This window comes from Watersipora subatra, chromosome 11 (genome assembly GCF_963576615.1).
Source record: "Watersipora subatra chromosome 11, tzWatSuba1.1, whole genome shotgun sequence".
NCBI classification, from domain to species: Eukaryota; Metazoa; Bryozoa; class Gymnolaemata; order Cheilostomatida; family Watersiporidae; genus Watersipora; species Watersipora subatra.
Window position 1 is genome coordinate 3291716 of NC_088718.1, and position 24813 is coordinate 3316528.

The 24813-nt window shown below is 36.5% G+C and overlaps 1 protein-coding gene across 4 annotated transcripts in view; it reads right to left on the reverse strand.

The window, feature by feature from the left end:
- Window positions 1–24813, reverse strand: part of LOC137408207 (protein shank-like) — a 123406-nt gene that overhangs the window by 42189 nt on the left and 56404 nt on the right. For all 4 annotated transcript variants that reach the window (XM_068094616.1, XM_068094615.1, XM_068094618.1 and 1 more), the window contains exon 12: window positions 20064–20165. In XM_068094616.1, the coding sequence (XP_067950717.1) occupies window positions 20064–20165 (102 nt within the window). The remainder of the gene's footprint in view (window positions 1–20063; window positions 20166–24813) is intronic.

A 24813-nucleotide genomic window follows, 5' to 3' on the forward strand; every position in this document is an offset into this window, starting at 1 on the left:
TGCCTTATCTGTTTTGCAAGTATTACTACAGCCAAACATAGATATATGAAGAATAAGACAACTTATGAAAATCCATATTAGTAAGTTCATTTGAAGTTGTCTAATCTTTGTAGTAATGCTTGCTTATGCAGGCATAGCTAGAAAAAAATCTGCAAGCAGCTGGAACCAGGCCTCATAAAAAAACACTTTAAAACCTTGACCTGAGACAACTTAGATAATTCGGGGAGTTGTTTTCTCACATGATCATACAAAGCCTGAGTAAACTCATCTGCTTAGTGTCGCTTCGTTTTTTCACACTTTAGGTTTACAAGATATTACGAAACTTTTGTCGCTTTGTGCGTAGTTTGTTTGTGTTCTAATTCCAAAAATTCAAGTCGATTAGACTATTAGTTCATAAAAGATAGCCAAAGTAACGAGGCACTTAAAAAAAATAAAAAAGGCATAAAAATGGCTGCTGATGGAACAGTAGTTTCTAATGAAACACCGATTAAAATCCTTGAAAGATATAGATAATGCTAGAAAGCCTTTTTTTCTCATCAAGAGCTCTACACTAAAACTATATGTTTTTATTCTTAACAAAAATACACACTCTATCAGGCTCTGTGTACTCAATATACACACTCTATCAGGCTCTGTGTACTCAATCATTCTGTTCTTCAGTTACTTCTAAAACTTCACTTCTTTGAGCGAGCGTGAGAAAACTCCTGTAACGGCAAATTATTTGCAATAATTTATGTTCACATAAATTATTGCAACTGAACCAAATTTGGGTATAGCAGGTGCAATCAAAGCGTCATTTGACAATCAATAGTTTGATTATCAAATCACTCGCAAAAGTGAAATATGTTTTTTAATCATATTTTTTGCATGATATTTGAATTTCATGATAGTGAAAAAGAATTTTACATAATTGGCAAATATTTTGAGAAATATAGGCTCATTAGTTTAAAGCAGTAAATAATTTGCCATTACAAGAAGTGTCTCACTTTCATTGCAACTTTTTAGAAATTTCTGCTGCTTAAAAAATTTGTGGAGGTCTCTGTTCACACAAACATTCTAGTAGCTATGACGTCAAATCAATTTAAAGAGGTTTGCATTACTAAGTTCAAATCACTAGTAAACCAAACTTCATGAGTAACATTGTGTTAGCCAACAAGCATCAGCAATCAATCTGAGCTTGGTTAGAGACTCTCTTTGCAGCAATAATGTACTTTTCATTTAGTAGTATCGACGACTTGGTTTGTGAATATTCTCTACACAACACCACGCTTTCGGTTGAGCTGTAGGTTGCATTTATCTTTCCTCTCCTATATGTTGGTTCACTCATGAGCCATTTGACCATTGCACAATTCAAGTTTCAATGCCTACAAATTCTATTATTTTAATGCAGGTCACATTATTCACTTGTGATTCTGTAAGGAAAGAAAAATCTTGACTAGTTAGTGCATTCAGGAATATTTTTTCTCACAACTACCCTGAAAATGAAATTGATTTGATTGTTTTCTTTTCCTATTACTGATTTGACTCGAAAAAAGGAGAAAATTCCTATTACAGTGTACTGGTTCAACTCGACAGGGAGAGACAACTTCACAGCCAATCTTCTCCAACAATGTCAAAGTCCTCTTGCAGTTATTCCAATTTTGAAACAACCAGCATACTTTACTGCTCACTAACAAAGATATGAATGCAATCCCTAGCTTGTACTACTGCAAAGACCTTCAAAGATTAGATGTATGGCTAAGCGAATGCGGAATTACTTGCATCACCTAAAGCCAAGTTGGAATTGCGCTATCCCGTATTTGATAGCTTCCTATAGGCTATTTCATCTTGCTTGCTGAGATCCCCAAGCTTTGACAATTTTCAAAATAATAAAGCCTTCTAAGATTAAAAAAGAAGGCTTAAAAAAAAATTAAATTATTATGTTTTACACTGAGTAAGAAGTTGGTAAAACTTGTAAATATTCTGCCATCGCCCCAGCTGTAAAAACATTTGCTACTCAACCAACTATTGAGTACTCATCTCAGCATTCCACAGATGTTAATCTTCCAGATGTGACTATCGCAGAGCAAGGATCGGCCATAAATTACTAATAACCTCTTAGGTCGCTTTTCAAGCGGCAATGGTCGTTCAACAATGGCACGTTGCTGCGGCACATTTGTCAATTTTATTTCTTAAAAAATCCATAAAATACACTCATGAGCACATCAGAGAGCATACTAGATGCATCCTGTTGTGTAATTCTAGGTCAATACAACCTCAACGCTTAGGTGAGAGCTTTCTAAGATGCGTATTTTGCTACTATAACAATAATTAGAAAACATTCAATCAATTTGTGAGCTTTTGGTTGGCTGTCGGAATACTACTAGATAGTTATCTAAAACTTTTTTTTGAGAACGATTCTTATATCACTTCTATACTCTAGTGAAAAGTAGAGTGAGAAACATATCAGCACATTCCATGAGGAGCCACACAGCCACACTCCAGGCCCTAAAGTTACCTAAGTGTGAATCTCGTCGAAATAGCTGAAGTTTGTAGAATGGGGCACTATCTGGTCAGAACTAAGCTGCGTAAACTAACATGGTTAGTCACTAACACGGCGAGTCCACTTGCTGCATCTCTCATCACGAGTAACTCGATCATTCGTAAAAAAATATTTGATTCACTAACAGCGTGTTGTCCAATCAAATGCAATCAAACCAAGCCTTACAAAAGCTAATCAGTTGCGAGTTTTGATCTTCAGTTTTTTTGGCTGTTTTTCCCTACCAATGTTTACAACATCTAGTTACCGAGCAACTTCCATAGCCGGTAGCTAAAATTACAAGCATGTCTGCTTTCTAAAGGAAGTGTCTATTGCCAGACATTTATCCCGGCAAGATTAGCATAAATGACAGGCAAAACATTCTACAGAAAGTTTCTGCAAATCTCTATTAATTCTCTGGCAAAAACATCAGCATTGCAGAAAGGGTTTTATCAATGTTTTAAAACCGTCATCACAAAACCAGCAATATCGCGCAAATTTACGATTTATTCTTTGATTTGACAAACTTCAATGAAGCTCTCAATATCAATAACTTCCACAATTTTCTAATCCTTCTACGCCACCAAACCTATTTATATAAACTCTTATGGCTTTTTTATATATATATATCTTAAATATAAACCAAAAACACCAACCAATGAGATGATAGCATTATGCTAGATTTTATCTGAGAGTTAATTGTTTCCATCTGTTTGAAAGGATTAACATTAATGATTTGACAGAATGGTGCTAACTATAAAGAATATGCTGTCTTTCAGTAAAGATGTACAGTTCAAGGTACAACAAAGCTAATTCAACTACGGTATACAGTTTTTATACAAATCTATGAAAGCAGTGTAGCAACTTGTTGTTTTTTCATTATGGCTGCGATTCGAAGATTTCTAACGAGGAATGCGTTTTTAGTTTTTATCAATGATTAGACAGCTAATAATGATGAACCAGTAAAAATGGTTGAACATCCAGCACCCTAAAATTGAGAAATAAAAAAAATAAACAATAATAGTTGAACATCTAAAGATGCCAATGAATGACACACTGGTGAAGGCAACAGTTCGTAGATAAAGTGCATGTGAGAAGAACATGCTATGGTGTGTCAAACTAAGGTCATGTCCACCCACTTTATCGATCTTGTGCACATTTGCTGCAAGGGTGTGGACATCATTAGCATTATTTAACAACTACTGAAAAACAGCTCAATTTATAGCAAGATTTTTTGAGTGCCTGGCAGCTCCTAACCAGAGCGTGAATGGCAACTGCGCTGTGCTAGCAAATTTAATCTAGAATCTTTTTCTAATAAAGGTAAAAGACTAGATGCAAGGTACAGGAGGACCGAATGATAGCGAGCAAAGGTTACTTGGTATGAAAGAGGAAAACAAACAAGTAAATTAACAAAAAACTTCATAATAATTTTTACTATAATACGAAATGTGTTTGTCTATCTGTCTGAAGCGACATTGACAGCATGAAAAAAAAACACCTCAAACAGGATTTGAACCTGGATGTTCAGATTCAAAGTGCCACTCAACCACCTTGCTCTACAGCGAAATACTCGAACAAGAAATATAGATGAAGTGCCTAGAGAATGTGTGATTAACTCAATGTCATGAACAAGTGGGACTGTGGACCCAAATAATATGAAAGACATGTCCATTGACAAGAAATGAATCAACAATCATTGTGTTAACACAATATATTGAAGTGATCAGAAGCCAGAGATGCTTATAACTGTTAGTTGATCGGGTAACAGCTGAACTACTCGTTAAAATAAACAGTCATAAACAGCTCCTCCTTCATGCACCAATATTCACCAGCTTATAGCAAGGACGAAATCTGTTCAAACAAATAGTCTCAGGGTGTTTGCAGCCTCTGTACAACTTGATAATAGGAATTGTACTAGTTCTCAATGTAGTTATTTGTTATAGAGTAAGTATTACTAAAATGCTACTTGAAGAGAACTAACTCTACAATGAAAATAAAATTTCTGTAGGGTGAGATAAGAATAATGTGAGTAAAAGAAAAAAAATTAGTTAGAAGTTACTTCAAATCTGTTTTGCGCAACCACACTTGTCAGGTCCACTGATTGTCACTTGAAGAGGGCGATGAATCACCGATTGTCACTAAATATCTAATGACTTTTAGCTAAGTATTTTTCCTTTAACCCATATTATTGATTATTTATTAATGTAGTTTATTTAAAATGCTTGATAAACTAACATTAAAAGTGAAACTTTTCTTAATATATGTACTATTTATTACAGTCCTGAAACTTAGTTCGTTGTATACATGTACTTAGTCAAAGTAAGTAATAACTATAGACTCTATAGAGTATTCTAAATATCTAGTCTGTAAAACTACACATGGATGGGTAGTGGTTAATAGTACTCTGAGGATGAGCTGACAACTCCTAAATTTGCCTACCAAGTTGCTGAGTGGCTAGTAGCCTCAAGCAGGTGAGTCATTTTCATAAACAAATTAGCCAAACTAAAAACCCGTTTTATTAGTTATTGTTGGATGTTTGGTTATTTAAAACTAATGTTGCCATAAAACATTAGCTTATCAAATGATCAAATGATCTGCGTCTTGCCCATTAAAATTGATTCTCTGATTAAATGTTAATGATGAATTAGGAATGAGTCTTAGATATAAGCTCAAAGCATGGTTGATCAGTTACTATGGCTATTTCAAATGTGAGGGCGAGAAGTAACAAACTATGAGGTGTGGGTAGGAGCACAGTGAATCATTAGCCTTACCTAAGAACACTAACAGAGCTAAACCTTCAACTAGATAACAAACAATAAAATAATAAAGCAAACTTTGACCTACAAGGTGAGACAACTGCTACTAAAGGCTGGTTCACACTATATCGCTGTATGTCAGCGTTTTCCTTTTGGTGTTCATCGTTGATTATGTGAACCGTAAACTGATGGAATCGCCGATGCAACACAGATACGTCGGAAATTTTGCAGCTGTCAAACTTTTCTGATATTTCGTCGAGCATCGACAACCGCCTGTATACAGTGTGAACCATTTCGGCGGATAACAAAATTTATTTGTTTCCGTTTATGATAGATGCTGCATGGACTAATATTTTATTCAAGTGCACGAAAACAAAAATATTTCTTCGCGAAAAATTAAAAAGAGAAATGAAAAAACTATGTCACGGAGTATTTGCTGATGCAAACGCGAAAGGGTTAGTGATAGTGTGAACATGGTTATCATTGACGATCGCTGAAATATTGTGGAATCAACACCGCGATACGGCGATATAGGGTGAACCTGCCTTGAAAGTTAACTTTCTAAAGTTGACTGCTTATTCAGTAATACATGTCTAGGTGCTATTGCTTGAAGGTCCTGCTAGGTCTTGTTCATATTGAACAATCTGTTAACGTTAAGGTTTTTCTAATGTCACCTCATATAGATGATGTATGACCATCTAATACGGAGAGAAAAACACCTTGTCATTTTTCTTTTCTGGTACCAGTATTCAATATTGAAAGGTCCTAAAGGCCCATTTTCACATAAAACGATCTGTTAATACCATGTTGTTACAAAGAGTCTTTTGTGTGGAATCACTAGTTCTCAGGTGATTTGAATTTAATAGAGTTGTTACGACTTCCACCATGTGAATAACGTAAGACCATTAAACATGGAAAGGTGAAAACACTGTCCTACAACTTCTGTTCCGTCTTCCATCTTTTTGGGCGTCAGTATTCAAACCTCAAAGGTACTGTTGTGCCATGTTCATATGAAACAATTTGCTAATGCCTTGTTGTCAGAGTTTTTATAACGAATCACCAAATCTCAGATCAAGCAGACAATTAAGTACCATTAGAAAGTTACCCTCTTATTTCAGTTTATTTCAGTATATTTAATGCCGAATCACAGGTCTTTCGTAATCTGCTTCAGTTCTCATCGTTTGTTAGGCATGAGGTCATGAATGGTTTAATTATACTATCGCTAAACAAAATGTTACAGAAAAACAGAGAGCAAAGACGGCTTTTGACTGGGCTCTGCATGCAAAGGAGTCATTCGAACTGCATAGTCATGTTGTCTAGGCAACACTTATAATAGTAGACAAGTATCTGATATTAGCAGCTTATGTCTCCGCTCAACCTTAAATGACCTTGTGGAATGTCTTGGTATGTGGCATGAAAAAGAAAAAAAATATGTTTAGACGATTCAAACTCCTAAGCAAGTTGAACTGCAAGCGCTATAATTGGCTAAATAATCATGGGAGCAAATTATACTATATTTCCATGACGCTCATGAATTACATCATGCGGATTTGGAGTTGTGTTACCATGCGAATTAATTGGTTCTATGGACATTCGCATGATTCGAATTGATTCTAGTGCGTCGTTGAAAAAAATGCAAGGAATTGTACGCTATAAGTTAATAATTAGCGACGCAGTTAGCGACGCACGTGTTATCGACACAAACATGTAAAACTCAATAGAAAAAGGACGATGGAAGTATTGAAAATGTTTAAAATTGAATAGCTGGCGCAGTATTTTAATGCACATCATTGGCAAGTGCTGTTTCCATTATTCGCAATCATACTAAACTCGATATAAAGTTTTGCCAATCACAGAACTCGCTTAGCTCGCAGATTTATGCCGTTTCCATGATGCGGTTAACTGGCGGATTGGCTCAAATTTGTGAATCAAGTGCCGGCATGGAAACACAGTGTTAGTAAAGAACACCTAGTTGAATAAACTATCTGAGACTTACTGTTCAGACTAGATAGATTAATGACACAAATATATGTAGCATTTGCATGTAGCAGCATCCTTCAACAATGCAAATCACTCCTTTACCTACGAATTCTATCACACTGCTAGTAGTTGGCTGATCAGCTGATGTAACTCATAACAGCCCAGTTCCTGATATTTTGTATGTTTATGCAGTTTAGTCTGGAGGAATACAATATGAGAAGGGGGGCTGTAACAATGCGTATGTCTTCAAAGCCCCATTTAAAAAACCATGTATTAACAACATTTGAGTAATACAGAAAAGTTTTAGCATCCAAACGTTATAAAGATAATTTGTGGACTAAACTGTCTAACAATATACGTAGAAACCAGATAAAAAGACTGTTTATCTCGGATGTAATTTTAATGAGGATTTTCATGTCTTGAATGTGATTAATTCTCAGGCGTAAAATGCGATGAACTGTCAAATTACCTTGGCCCACCCATTCTTAAACTCTGTCAAACCCTTATGCCATGCGGTTTTCTTGCGCATTGCATACTTTGGCCATAGAACAGCCATATAGCCAAACCTCTACATACGAATTTAATTTATTTCAGGACTTGTTTGTATATTAAAACACTCATATGTTGAACCATACTTTCTCATAAGATTCATAGCAACTCATTTAATTCGTCCCACAGCCTAAAAACCTAACATTACATTACATAATTACTTAATTATATATAACAACAAAATAAATAACTTTTGATGCATAGCAAAAGTACTATGCCAGAGGCAATTTTTGAGCATTTAAAATCCACTGTTCATACACTGAACAAAGTGGTAGATGACATTTCAACATTCAACTGCAGTACAGGTTAAACACCAGTTTCAAATAATATCGACATATTGAGCGGCATGTCCAATTACGTTATATGAACCAATGAAATGGAAAGCTGCAAAACTTTCAATTAGCACTCAGGAAATGCACATACAGATACTTTAAATTCAACAATCAAAAATTGAAGAGGAAAAACAAAAAATTTCAAAACTGTATGATAACAGCAGATTAATCCTATCAAGGTTGACTACTCTAATAGCAGTAGTGCACAGTTTTAAATTGGATGCAAAAGATTTAATGCATAAACAGTACAACAGGATTCAAGCAATAGCTACAAAAATGACAATTACTATAGGCTGATTTTATTAGGCATGCCGTGTCACATTCAATTGACCAATAGTAGACAATTTTCTTGCGATTATATAATTCATATACAATAAATTCATTTACATTTATTTTTTGCTTGTTAATAACAAATTTTTAATAGAAATAAATAAGCGAAGTGGAGTTTGTCTACTCTTCAGTTGCTTCAGGCCAACATTGAAAGAAAGCAAAACCTCTGTTACAAATCGGTAATAAAAATGTGAATGTCATGCTTGTTTACACGAGGTTCAATTTTTTTTTAATTGTATCTCCAAATTTCATAGTAAAATGTACCTAAAATGTACCTAAAATGCAGCTACACCGAATGATGTTTCATTATGACAAAATTTCAATCATATCTGTTAAATAATGGACAAAAGGCTACAAAGGACAAAACTTGGGTATAGATTGCATATTGGTTGATGTGGTTATGTGATCGATGTATCTTTCTGCAATCACTTTTTATTTTTACAAGACATTAAAAGGTGTATTATAAATGCAAAACCATCAAAAAAAGGCAAAAGTACGCTTGATGGCAGCAGAACAATTTGGTGAATTATAGGCCATGCAAAACTAGTAACAAGCAGTAATGATGCTATTAACAGCATATGTCAAACGCATCAGCATTCCCAGGGACAAGAATCGTTGTTCTGTGAGACCACCCTGTAGTTTGTACCAACAATGCTGCGGTGTCATTTTTGGTGATAAACTAGAGCTTTTATGCTAATTTCAGGAAAAAAATTGGCAAGTCACGATATGAAATACTAAGTAGATTTGATAGATGTCGAACGTTTCCTACTATACGTTGGAGTTAGTCACGCATCGTAAAGGTCTCCTTGACAATGCGAATCACTGACTCATACAGGCTCTGGTAAAGTGTCTGAGACAGCAGAAGCCTGATGTGAGTTTTAATTCGTCTATTGGAACACGCGGAATACTTGAAACCATTTCAGTTCTATTAGATTTCATATTACTCGACGAAATCCCTTGAGGCAAACGTTTATAGCAGTTTAATGTTTAACCATGAGGCACACTCCACAAAGGAAACCTAACGACAACAGCTAACTACTGCAGATACCTCAGCTCAAACTCAAATGATGTACTTTTATTAAATCACAAACAAATAATTATAAGGGCTGCTACCAATGTTATACACTATGTTTCCATCACATCATGACTCGTACAAATTTGAGCCAATCCGCAAGTTAACCGCATCATGGAAACAGCATAAATCTGCAAGCTAAAGAGTTTTGAGATTTACAAAACCTTATTGAATCCATCGAATAATGGAAACAGCACTTGCCAATGATGAGCATTAAAATACTGTATCAGCTATTCAATTTTAAACATTTTCAATATTTCCATCATCCTTTTTCTATTGAGTTTTACATGTTTGTGTCGATAACACGTGCGTCGCTAACAATTAAATTATAGCGTACAATTCCTTAGCTTTTTTCCACAAGGCGCCGGAATCAATCCACATCAAGCAAATTTCCATAGAAACACTTAATTTGCAAGGTAATGCAACTTGTGCACAACTCCAAACCTGAATGATGCGCTTCATGCGTGTCATGGAAACATAGTGGTAAGAAACTCTCTGACCACGCCAACTACCAGACCCCTGGCTGGGTTTCTACAAAGGTCTTACATGCAATAAGCCACTGTTAAAATTTAAACCATAGCTGTCACGTACAACTTTTATCGTACTTACTAGGTGAATCAGACACGCTGATTCCGATTTTGTACTCAAAATAAAGATTAGTCCACTAACTTTCAGAGTAATGAAGGCTTTTTTATAGCGTTTTAATATCGGTCTCGAAAACAACACGACCGGCACAACAAGCTCGGCCCATAAATACATGACGTAACCTAGCTTTTTAGGAACAGAAGTTACGTAGGGATTTTTAGACCGATTTAGAATAATAGAGATGGGTGTTTTAAAATCCATTAATATCTAAATTCAGCCTTAACAATAATCTGAGTTGTTTTTGAAAGGTAGATAAGCTATTTAACATTTCATATTTAAAAAAGCGCAATAACAACGCTAGCTTGTGATAAAACCGCTCTTTTTGAGCTCCCTTTTCTCAGTGTTCAGCCTATTTAAACATCATGTAACAAGATACGAGCAATTTTACATAGTTTATATACCTTTCATGAAAGACTGAGATTATTTTACAGGCTGGATTTAGATAATAATGAGTTTTAAGACACCCATCTCTATTATTCTAAATCGGACTAAACATTCCCAACTTCCGTTCCTGAAAAGGCTAGGTTTCGTCACATATTTATGGGCGGCGCTTGTAATGCCGATTGTGTTGTTTTCGAAACAGATAGTGAAACGCTTTAAAAAAGCCTAAATGACTTTGAAGGTTAGTGGACCAATTTTTATTTTGAGTACAAAATCGGAATCAGCGTGGCTGATTCACCTAGGCAATACGATAAAAGTTGTTCGTGACAGTTATGGTTTAAGTTGCCAGTGTGTTAAAGACCGATGCACTTTGGCTTGTTTTTAATGTAACAGCCTTGCGTCATTACTTTTACTTTTTTTGGTCAACCAAAAACCTGTTCTTTCAATTATGATAACTAACAATAACCGTCAATTGTACATCAACAAAACTATGGTATAAACTAAAGAGTCATTTTCCCCATCCAGTAATATCATCTAAATTCTTTGTTCGGATTTGTCCGCTACTAGCAGTTCGTCAAGAACTAAAAACTTGCCAAATGAGGCCTTATTTGCTCATTTTTTTGCGTCTCGAATCAGAACCCAGATTAAGACTCTGCCTACAGCTATTATAATAGTAACAAGCCTAGTTGAATCGATTAACTACTGAAGTCCCTGTTGGCTAGTACCCTAAACTGTGGCTTTACGAACAAACAGGCATGACGTCTCATGGGGCGTTAATCTTTAAATTAATTCAGCATGAAGATTGAACAGTCGTCTGACGCGCACTACTGGAAACTCAGCGAGACGGGAACAGATGCAGTGATATATCATGTGTTCATTTATCACCAACGCGTCTTATTATGGGTACAGATATCATACATTATTAGGGTTTTATCCAACCTCTGAGGTTTGGTATACCAATTCTTAATTGGTGCATTGTTAATTTTCTGAATAAGTGTCTTTTGTTTTCGGTGGGTGTAGCAAACTTGGTTGTAAAATCTCAGTTTTTGTTCAACAGCTCTGCAGCGATAGAATGCCACTGAAAGTTCTCAAATCTATGGAAGATTAAACAGAATAAAAGCTGCAAAACTTTAAATCTGCTCATGAAAGTTTGAGATGTGACTTTTGCACATTCTAATGTGCTTTTGCATAAACTAATTTGCAACAAACTCTTTTTTTCGTGACAACTTAAGAATGATTCAAGTGTCAGTTAGCGCACCTAGGATAGCAGCTGTTTTCTCCTCATTACCTTGACACCTTAACATAAAAAACCGATGCCATTGAGATAAATGCACTGTAGTTATGCTAATCTGCCACAATAGTACCTGTTGAATTCACCCATGCATCAATCAACCTACCAAAAGGTGGAGACACAGCTTGAACAAACAAACTGGTAATTGCAAAAGAGTGTTTTAGTCTCAGCTAATCTGCCTACCACAAAAAATGGTGGCTACTAACTCTCTTTCTGCCATTTAAAAACCATACAAAAGTTTATAAGTTATAGTTAAGATAACACTATATGTTCAACTTTCAAGGCATAAGTAATTTATACGCAAGCTTAAAATTGGAAAATTTTTGTCAGAAACAAGATCAACTGATCATATTAATCAGAAACACTTCATATAAATAACAACTCTTTGATTCGTGATTGAAACATATTCAACAGATTATTCGGTTGGAGGAAACAATCAGGAATAATTCAAATGTTCAACGAGGGCAATCTCGCACCACCCCCATTCTCTTTATTAGCATCCTTAGAAATTTGCTATGAAGATGTTTTGCTTGTAATGCTGTTAATCTAATTTGCAGTTACAGTTTTTCGAAAGATTTGGCAAATGTTCAAACACATAGTAAACATTATTTATATCTATCCGCAAATGACATAGAAATGCAAAATCACTTTGGTTATTTTGTTATGTATTAAGTTCACCATCGCGCCGTTAAAAAGAACGATTTCCTTTATTGAAAAATCATGTAATAAAACTGGTTTTTGATGAAGTGTTTGAATAAACAATGCATGTGATTAACAATAATACATTGTATAGACTAGGTATACAATAAACAAGAAAAAAATCATTTTCATTTTCAATTTTAATTCTTATCTCAAGTCAAGCGAACAATTAGAATTACAATTATGGCAGGTTCGAGACATTTCTGCTTTGGAGAAAACCAATTAAACCCTTTAATTCACAACCCAGATTATTCTTGCAATGTAGAACATATACTTCCTGTTGCAATCAGACTTTATTTGTGTATCCAATCTTTAAAAGTAAAGAAAAAATTTATCTGTGTGAAACCTGTCAATTGTGCTTCCGGATAGCATGAACAAAAACTAGCGAAAATACCGGCAAAATCCTATCAATCCTTTTTGAATATTTTGTGATGAAGATATTCCAACGGTGCAAGAAATGGACAAGTACCAGCTTTTGATGTTTTAACATAAAACAATGACCAGTTCGCATATGGGTCATTTATTTTCCTCTAACAACTCTGCCAGGCAGTCACAACTACTCTACAACATTTTGATTTTTGATACAGTTAGCATTTCCTGTTACCCGAAATATCATTGGATACTGGCCATCTTATCAGAGTAATTGACAGAATCTCTCAAGAAGTCTTGAAACTGTCACCACATAAAGTTATTAAGAGTGAAACCTTACCGAGTGTTCGGCGACCTATCCAACCATTTTCATCTGACTCGCCAGCGTGATGAGTGTATGCCAAGGTTCCTATAGAGGAGTTACTTGAGATTGAGGAGTTTTTCAAAGCTGAGGGTAATGGGGTTTTATGATTAATACTTTTAGATCGTTTTATGAACTTGGACGACTTTTTACGCTCGTTGGTTTGATAAGCAGGAATGTCTTGCTGCACATTGGCAGCGAAGGTAACCTTGTTGCCGTTGCCCTCTGTTAGCTTTCTACTTAAAGTGAGAAGGCCGTCGTAGGAGCTTACTGATTGATTATGCCCGTTAGATTTGCTTCCATTGCTGGGAGGCTGAACTTCGCTAGGTATTTTGCTGCTGTGTCTTCGAATCAACTTGCGGAAGCCACTTTCTTTTCCAGCTTTTCTTGCAAACCTTTTTGCGCTTTCGCTTAACTCTTTTCTCGGAGGTGGAATGTCAATCGAAGCTTGGTCAGACGAATCCTCGTCCAAGAACAGTGATGGCGGTGGACAGCTGTTGATTCGGTGATAGCTGGGTGGGGGTATACACTGACCACCCTGAAAATGTGGCATTCTCTAGAGCACAGGTATCGGTTCAGTAGTTGCTTAAACCCTCCACTGGCTGTGAAGAAGTCGATGAGCCGGTCTTCTCACACCATTCAAAATGAACAATGAAACAAGAAATCAACAAATGACTCATAAATTAGCAAAAATCCTCTAGCAACAGCGTCCAGAAAATGTCAGCTTTCTTCTCTGTCAGTCATGCGGGAAATAACAACACCAAGAGGAGCTAGTTAACCACTACTGCCGCCTAAGTTTGCGAGCTGAGTGCAGTCTTCCACGCCAGATGCTGCGTGGTGTGCAAATCTGATCAATCAAGCATATCCCAATGCTGGAAGTTTGCCATCGTCAGTGACAAATGATGGATGCCAATATCGCAAGAGAAAATCCTTATCAACCGATCAAGCCTGTCTGGTAAAAATATTGGTAAAATAGATCTTCTGACGTGCAGCCACAATACCACACTGATTCAGCCAGCCTAAATGCCTTTAAAGAAAAGTGTTTAAAAGCTACATATGCGTTAGGTCAGCGAATCTTAAGTCTGGCGGCAGCTAGTTAACTGTAGGATTAAATGTATTTCAATTGAGAAGATCGGAGGTTGCTCTTTGAGATACATAGACCAGTTGAAGACTTTCACTTTGTATTGATGCAATAGTATGAAAGACTATTTCAGATATCTGTGTAAGGAGAGCTACATCAAGTTTCATGCATATTCATAAACGGAAACGTGATAGTCAGTATGTTTCCATGACGCGTATTAAACGTATCATGCGGATTTGGAGTTGTGTTACCATGCGAATTAATTGTTTCTATGGACATTTGTATGATGCGGATGGTGTAAGGAATTGTACGATATAAGTTGATAATTAGCGACGTAGTTAGCGACGCACGTCTTCGCGACATAACCACGTGAAACTCGATCGAGAAATTATGGCAGAAGTATGGAAAATTTTTAAAATTGAATAGCTGGCGCAGTATTTTAATGTGCATCACTCGCAAGCGCTGTTTCTATTATTTGCAAGCCTGATGGATTCGATAAAGTTTTGCGAATCGCAAAACTCGCTCAACTTGCAGATTTATGTCATTTCCATGATGCGACAAACTTGCGGATTGGCTCAAATTTCCAAATCATGCGCATCATGGAAAAAGGGACAATAGCGAAAGGATGCAAAACTGGGAAGAAGAAAAATTAAAACAACAAAAAGTTAAAAAGAAAACAGATCTAACCAAATCAGCTCTATCATATCGGCGTTGGTTGCGTAGCAGTTGTACTTGAGTGGTTTACCAAATGGAATGATCAACTTTTCATCAGATCAAATGTTAACCCTTTACCTTTCATAACTAGTTTTTTCAAGTGGGGCATGTCGAACATGGCTTACATAGGAATCAGAACAATGCTACATGAAGATAAGCTTACAGCAGTATAAGAAGGGAAGCAAAGTAAAAGTAAAAGAGGATACTTCAATAGCAGGATTATCAGCGAGAAATGCAGTCTATTGTCTACAAATCCCTAAGGATTAACTGGTGCATGTGACTGGATTAGGGTTAACAACATAGAGGTCGACCATATGCGAAGAGTCTGCAAACTCCATACGGAGACTGCGAAAGCTCTCACTAGCGATACATGAAAGCTATCGAACAGCTTTATCCTTTGTTGCTAACAAGTGTGATTTAGTACGCACGTTTGTTGTTCTCAGTAATGCTCCGGTAATCTGTTTAATAAATATTCGATGCAGAAGGCACCCAGTCCTAACAGTGTTGGTTAAGACTAGTCGAGTTCACACTAAATCACCGTCCATATCTCGGCGTTGATGCCACATCACTTCGGTGATTTTCGATGATAACAATGTTCACACTATCACAAACCCATCCCCATTTGCATCAGTAACATAGTGTTCTCGATTTTATTTTTTTAAGTTTTTGCAAAGAAACCTTTTTGTTTTCGTGTGACTGAAATAAAATACTAGTCCTGCAACAATGGTTATAAATGGAAATAAATAAATCACGCTAACAACGCCCGCAAATAAACATCACCGAAATGGTTCACATTTGAAAGGCGGTAGTCAATGCTCGGTAAACTATCGGGAAAGTTTGACAGCTGCCAACGTTTCTGACATGTCCACATTGCTGCTCAACACATTAAAATGTGTTGAGATCTGGCATACTTCTATGCCTATACAAGTTGTCAATATGTTTTGCAAGAAATTATCTTCTCACGAATATTAGAAAATCCAATGCATCCACTTTTATTCATCATTGGTATGACTAGTACCCTGACGGTCTAGTGTGTGAGATCATCAAGTGTGCTGACAAAGTGCAGAGAATAGGTATGTGTACAACTATTCTAAAATACTTGAAGGTTAGTGATTAGCTCAGGTGGTAGAGTGTCGGGCTGCAAAGCTGAATCTCACGAGTTTGAATCCCATACAAAGCAATCTTTTATCTCAACTCGTAACCATGGAGTTGGACAGACAGACAGATGGACACAGCTCTTATTATAGTAAAGATTTCAGCAGATTTCTCCAATTCATGAGATGTTATAAGATGTTAACATGGTAACATCTCATAACATGTTAGCATCTTATGAGATGTTAACATGGTAACATCTTATGATATGTTAACATGTTAACATCTTATGAGATGTTGTAACACCCACTTCTACTGATGCATGTTCGAGCGATTCATTCAGCCTATTTTAACCTTTACTTATTAATCCTGAAACAGCAATTCCAAATTTTGTATCATGTATAATCTAATCTAATCATGCGGGTAAATCTTTATATTTACCCGCATGATTAGATTAAAGAACTTGACATCAGTAAACATGCTGTCTAGATATCCCCAGCTTCTAGTAATCAATGGTATTTCTATTGGTACCAACTGTGTCTATGGCCCATCATAGGAGGTCACCAGCTATTGGATTCCTGAGAACCAACAGTGTACCAATTCGATAGATTCGAAGAGGCCATTATTAACAGGATTAGAGGCTAACCATAGATCAAAATATATAGGGTACACTGAGTACACTCAACAGGTGTGAATCAACAGGTGAGACTCATAGGCACGCATTAGCCTTGCAATGCTTTCATAGGGTATTGACTAAAAACACACACCTTTCACCCTAAAACTATACCATTGGTTTTAAAAATAAACTTACGCAAAATTTTAGTAGATTTTATCAGAAAATTTTAGTATTTTTTATCATTTGTGTTAGTTTTTTATGTTTGAGGTGATTTAACTGCCAGGATGTTTCAAGACTGAAATCGACAAAACTTGATGGAGTTTAAAATACTCATAAGGAAAATGCCGAAATGACTTCACTAGTTGCGTGGCTGCCTGTCTTTTTCGTTATCGATACTAGCTATTGCGTTAATGTTACAGCATTACACGGGTCTATTCTGTCAGTATCTTCGCCGAGGTGCAACTGTAGACATCATGGTCACATTTTGCTTGAATTTGAGCGCCTCAACTGTGATCAAGTTTTGTCAATTTTAATTTTGAAACATCCTTCTTAGCAGTCAGACCAACTCAAAAATTAAAAACAATTGCAAATGATAGAAAATACTGATACTTTCTGATAAAATCTACTAAAACTGTAAGTTCATCATTAAGCTAGTGATAAAAATAGTTGGTGTACCATTTTGATTAATTTTAAACATGTTGTTTTGCCATTGCTTATTGCGCGCATGCATATAACCAAGTCTAGATTTTCTTTAAACTTCTAACTATACGTTTTGATGATCCCTCAACTATAAGATAAACGAAGGTGCGATTACTATACTATGTTTTTGCGATGCAAAATTGGAAAACCTACAAGATTGGAAGCAGAATATCAAAGTTGTTATAGTTGATGGAAGCTAATGACAGTCATAAGGAACAGCCCTAAAGTGAGTACACCATTTGGATTTATTTGAGGTCAGCTTATCTGAAATTTCAACCTTTGTCTGAGGCAGAGTTTGACCTCGCATGACTGTAAAAGTTAGTATGATAAAATACTATGGTAATCATGCAGAAAGGTCAGGGCTCTGTCGAGTGAGTCCCTCAAACCATCCTCGAACCAAACCAACATCTGCTGTTCAATAGAGATCGAGAATTATAAAACACTTATGAGAATCAGAGTTGGCATAAACAGATACACTTTAAAATATTTTTCTAGTTTTTTTTATCGGCATTTTTCCATACAGCCCTACCTCTAAAACTTATTGTCTATTGTTGTTTGAATATATCACCCAAGGTCTAAAATGTCCTTATTGTATTGCTATAAGAATCTGTTAAGTTTAAAATGACGAATAAAACAAACATGGCTCGTTAGATAAATGTTAATGTTCTGGTGACAACGTGAGAGCAAAAGAAAGTAGTTCGACAGGAGGTACGATTTACAAAGAAATTTGGAAATTGTTCAACGAATGATTTTTAACAGTTGAAATCTAAATTTGAGGAGTGGTTCAAAAATCTATCAAGAAAAGCTATCCAGTAACGGCTAGGAAACACAAAATTAAATGTTTTTGTCTTTTATTCTAACACTAGCTGAGTGGCTGGCATTGCACGAGTATTAAAAATAGCTTATAAACAGTGGCATGTAATGTAGTTGTCATTGGCTAAGTTGAGTAAACTAGTATATTGCTAAACTTACTAATAAGAGCCATGAGAGCAAGCTTTAGTGACGTTGTGCGTAACGCAGAGTCGCTATAGTATTTTAACCCAGACAATGACTCACATCGCCTTATGAAGTCACTACATCTCACATAGCCTAATAGGTTAGCTGGTCGCCTTGTGAACGGGATCGAAATCAACGAGATCGAGATCAAATCTTCTGCGATACAGATTTATCATTGCTAGATTTTCATCGCTATAGCTGGACATACAGGCGACAAGCTTTGAGATTTATATAGATTAGGAAAGAAACAGACAACTCCTATATTACTGAGTAATATTTTATCGCTGTTTACTGAACTTGCATCGACATTTGTCTGAACAAATATTCTTGAAGTCGTTCAGTATGAACATCTAATGAACAAGCCAACAATTTCTCCCACGCCAACAGCATTAATTTCCTTGAAAAGCCATGAAAACCTTTTACAAAAATTATTTCGTTTTTAAATAGTTTGTGTTCTTATGACATGTATAGTATTGCAATACCACAACAACTCGACCTACATTTTTACGCTTGCCAACTCCTGCATTCAAATGAGAGGTGTATATACACTAGAGTATTACAACACCATACTCCCACACACAGATTTTGCCACAATTGGTGAGAGGTGTTTATTTCAGTGGTTTTAAAATACTTTAAATTTTGCTAAGGCCTTCCTGTCAACAAACTTAACCAAGTTAGGCTTTTGGGTGGTCACACTTTAACAAGAACCAGTATGGCTACCTACCGCTTATTTCAAAAGATTACCTATAATTAGTAAAAGTAGAGATAATCCCGCAATAGGTACTGCAATTTTACATTTTTAGATTACATGCGGGACAGCAAGCTTACACAGCAAGCTTATAGCAAGTTTTCAAAGTCTGACAATTTACTCGGGCACAAAAAATGTTTTGGATTATGAAATAAGCCCTCAGCATGATCGCAAGTAATTTTGTTTTATTGACATAAAATTGATTTAATTTAGATGGTTTATACAATATAGCAAACCGTAGGCATGCCCCATAGAAAACTCTGCTTCAACATTTCACAAGTCGTGCTGAGGACCCTGCGGCTTACTCGTCTATAACTTGGTATTCACAAAATTTATTGTTATACACGCAGTATCCAGACTGACAATTAAATAGGATGTTCAATGTTTCATTTCAATTTACATTAAGTTTTATCTATATTTTATAACATAGAAACAGAAATTTCAAATCTATTTTATTACACTAGTTTTATGATGTTTCCAGCTTGATAGGTCTACTGTACTTAACAAGTTACTTCCAAATTATAGAGAACCAAATAAAAAATGGCCTCAAGGTCACATGACTAGTTGTAAGCCAATCAACTTGAGTATAATTGTGTAGCTGAAAGGTTACTTTTTTTAAAGAAAAGGAAGCTTTCCGTTTAATTACAAATTTATGGTAGGGCTACTCTACAAAACTGTTGTTACATGTATGTCACGTCAAGTACATTGAGTCATGTGTCGACTAACCATGTGGTTGTAGTAAAGCTTAACATAATTAGTTTGATATGTTATTAAAAATAAATGTTTTTAAATTAAAGCTCAAAGCTTCACTGTCAGATAGACTGGTGAACTCACCTAGGGATGGACGCCTCATCTCAGCAACATTCTCCGAGGGAAACCAGCCTTCTTTTTCACCAACCTTTCCTTCCCACATGCCATCTTCACCAACCGTCAGCACTGCAGCATACAAATACTTGACGTAATGCTTTGAATTCATTGTTACATGTTATGTACTTGCCGTACTCAATCAAACTAGCTAAGTTTCCATGGCTTTGCAATGCTAACATGGAAACAGTCATTTTGCTCTCACTCTGTCATGATTCAGTGTTTCTGTTGGGAAGTGAAACACTTGTGCAATGCGCCATCGTTGCGCTATGGAAACGGCCTTGCGACCAACAGTGCTGCACTTGTGGGTGCACATAGGTCTTGCTTTCCTGTTGAAACGGTGTAAGGCATCAAATAGCCATCGCTTTACTATAGAGCCCTATAGAAACATAACTTGCTTGTTGGCCTAGCGTAGTGCTTTGACTTTGGTACACCAGGTGGCGCTACACTATCACTTTAGGAAAACTTAGTGATAAGCTGTGGAACAAGCAATAGCCAGGCTATACGCTCCACCATTTGAAGAATGCACAATGATTTAGTTTCCAAATTTTTGAATGAGAAAAGCTGAAACATAATTCATCAAAGTATCATTTAAAACATTCTGATAGCTTTTCTGTGGTTGTTGAATACCAATGCCAAGATGTTTAGACGTTAGTCACGTATAATGCAAAAACCAGCTAAAACTTAACTGAAAGTCCACCTTGTTAACTTTAGAGCATCCACTTAAGGGAACCTGAGAGTATATAGTTACTTGCCAGCCTAGCTGTTTTACCATTTTAATTTCGATACTTTTTTTATACATTAATCAAGTAAAAACATGATGAATCTGAAAAGGATGAGGTTTTAAAGCCATGACTGTTCTGACAACCTTGGCAGGTAAAAAAAGAGTGATCTTAAAATAAGTGGTATCTGTCATCCTTCCAAATATCGTTTCTCTATACAGTCTCTAGTATGACTGTTATTACGCATCAGAATCCTTCAATCTCAATGAAAACAGGATAATCATGTTTCAGTGCAAGGTAAGCACTTCATGCCCGCTCATGCCAATACATTCAACCCTCTTCTGTAGACAGTGATAGAGACAAATGGAGCCAAGTACCGTAAGTCCTTATGCTCAAGCCGCGCGGCTTGTCGTTGAGCGCAGCTTCTGGTTCACGGTAATAAGCAGCGGCTAAAGCCAAGCTTTTAAAACTTACGTGAGGCTTAGGGCGGCTTCTCGATAAATGCGGTCTCTGCTCAGTTCCGCGCTATAACCATAGAACCGCAGTCATGATACACTTTTATGTACGGGATTTTGGCAACCTACTCGTTTATTTTCAGGGTCATGTTTATGGAATACTTTAGACTAACGAAGAATTTATCGCTAATGTTTAACTCACCACAGTCGTAGGTCATTAAAACCGTTTCATTCCTGACCGGCATCTTTCCATAAACGTGAAGCCCTCTAACAGCGCAATAAAAATTTAGCTGAGACATGGCAAGAAGTTGTTGATGCAAGGGTTTAGGAATTTTAATTCGAACTTGGAAGTAAAAGAAAATTCTTTTCACATGTACTGCTGTAGCCTGTTTTCTTATTCAAGAGTACGGGGTATAACGAAACCCTTCTCAACACTCTCGCTCTTGAAGGAGTCAAGGACGACAAAACCTCGGTCATTAGCCGCGGTCTGTGTGCATACGCGGCTTGTTGGAGGATAATTTTTTCTTTCGTGAGTCATCTGGTTTTGAGCACAAGCCGCGCGGCTTGAGCATGAAGACTTACGGTACTTATACTATAGTTTTTACATTTGGCAATTAATGCAGATACTAGTCTGGCGTGGCCAAAACCTCATTGAGTGTGGCCATAAAAACCATGAGACGGAATCCAACAGAAAGACTTAAATTGTTTAGTTTTAGCAAAACATTTGTCAAAATTCAAGTTGTTTTGTGTGCTAAGTTCAAGGCTTCAAATTATTTTTTAAATCATTCAAAATCAAAAGCAACGCAATAAAATATAAAATTTTCCAGAAAAAATTGACAGCTTATTTGTCTGTGGAAATAAAAATAATCACAGTTGAGAAAAAATTGATAAATTTAGGACATTACATTAATGCTAGCTCTAATTACCTATGTCCTTCTAGAGTTATCCACCCCTACTCAACTCTTAATATGCACTCATGCACACCATTGCATTGCATCAATATTACATTCATATGTGCTGGATTATAATTAATCTAAACTTTAAATCTTAAATAGCTGCATTCATCCTGATAACTACCCTACGGCTTTTCATCACATTTTATGTTTAAATTGACATTTTTATTAGGCTTATTGGCAAAGCAGGAGGTCTGTGAGCCCGATGATATGATGGTGCGCACTTGAGGCTCTCATGACCACTAAAAGCACTGAAATGAGCACTAATCAAGCTTAGCGTTACTCTTAGTTGATTTATTTAAGGTATAATTTACGTAAGATCCAAAGGACAGCTCTCAAAGAAAATGATAACCGCGAGATTAGAACTATATGTGACACTTGTCATTTTAGCGTGGATATTTATCAACCTGCGGCACACGCCAGCTGTCTGACCAGTATGAAACTAGTACAGCGGTCCTAAGAGACATGCTCTATGTTTCCATGACTTACATGGTGTGTAAGTTTCCATCAATCCGCAAGATGGTAAAGGCAAAAATCCGAAAACCGAGAGAGTTTTGTTACTCGTAAACTATTATTGAATGTTTCATGCTTGCGAAATATGGACCAGAAAATGTTGCTCAAGCTATTCCATTTTAAACACTTTCGCACTTCAGTTGTTTATATTTTGATTTTGCATTTCGAATGTTCTAATATTTCGAATGCTGCTAAACTGTACAAGACTGCGTCACTACTTATTGACGTACGTCATAAAAATTCTTACTTTTTTGACAAAGTGCTGGCGTTAGTCTGCATCATTCGAATGTCTATTGAAACATATCACACAGCAATGGGCGCACAACTCCAAATCCATACCCCACATGTCATGGAGATAAAGAACGTGTCATGAAAATAAAGCAATGATGTTTACATCAATTATTATAATATTGATAATCATATTACAGGTGTCTGTGTAGTAACTAGCTAAAATGTCAGTTGTACTAGGCAAGTGACACGACCCTGCATGTGCCCTTGAGTGACACAATCCGGCATGTGCCCTCGAGTCAACATAATGGCTTGTACAAGGCTTTAAAATCAGAGCACGGCCAAATTCATACAGCCAAATGTTAGACAGGAAATACTCAGTTTTCAACCCGTTTTTGGCATAGGACAGATTTGCATAAGGTGCATAAATAAAAGTCTCAAGAAATATAAATATTTTTATGATTATTTATCAGAATACAACAAGAGAAGTTTCTGGAAAAGTCAAAAGACTAGTCCAAACCGATATATTCTGCTTGAGAATTGGCGTCATGATACCTATCACTAGTACCCTGGCACTTAAGGGCGCTGTGAGACAGCCCGATGTAATGACTATATTCCAAAACTTATTCTATCATTGTAATTGATATTGCATGGTATGGTAATATGGTATGTATTCTATGGTAATTGTATTCCATGATTAGTCAACTGCTGTAGTTATGGTATGTATTCTATGGTAATTGTATTCCATGATTGGTCAACTGCTGTAATTATGAGAATGTCGGTCTAGCAAGCTCAATGTTGCGAGTTCAAATCTTGCATGAAAAAAACCTTTTATCTCAACCTCTAACTGTGACTTACGACAGACAAACAGACAGATGGAGGCAGCTCTTATTATAGTAAAGACTTTCTTTCGGATACACTATGCATAGGGACATATGCAGTTAGAGAATATATGTAGAGAGTAAGGGTAAGCAGTATGAGTGTGCGTATATGCAGGGGCGTATGTGTCGAGGGGTTGGTTCAGGGGCGTATGTGTGTGTGTGTGTGTGTCGAGGGGTTGGTTCAGGGGTGTGTGTGTGTGTAGGACGCATGCACATTTTAGTATATAAGTGGCATTCAGATTCTAATCTGAGCTCCATCAATTGTAGCATTTGACTTGAATAGGGTGCAGAATGGCACGCAACGACGTAGTCGGGTAAATCTCATTGACAGTGGCTCAGCGCATGTTTGCCAACGCATCATTCACAAATCATTCACAGTGATAGCCTGTGATCTTTACAACTAGTTAAGGTTTGTAGGCTATGATAACTGAATGCTTATCCCAAAACAGACATGTTTGATAAGTTCTAAAAATTTTATCGAACTCGCTCATAGGTTCAAAAGGTCATTCTGAAATTATCATGTCGATTGCATGTTAGTGAAAGTGGTATGTCAAGGATAACCCAAGTTTATGAACACATGCAGACATACGTGGTTGCCTATCGCATCAATCTTATTCGACAATAAATGTTATCGCGAGTAGCCCTTGGGAGTTTGAGAAGGGAAACTGAAAACGTTCTTACTCAACAGTTAACGTACTTTTCGGACTATTAGTCGCTACTTTTTTCTGATGATTTAAGCAATGTGGCTTATATAAGGGTGCGGCTATTCTGCGGCTTTTTCTTTCACCACTAGGGCGCATTACCCAGAATCTTTGGTTAGTGCGCCTCAAGCGGTGAAAGAAAAAGCAAAACAATGCCTGACGGTACTGTTCCGTTAGACACTAGGTTAAAAAGCGTCGGTTAATACGAAACAGTGACGTTAGGCCCTGTTCCGTTTTAAACCGGAAAGTTGCTACTGTGTTAAAAAG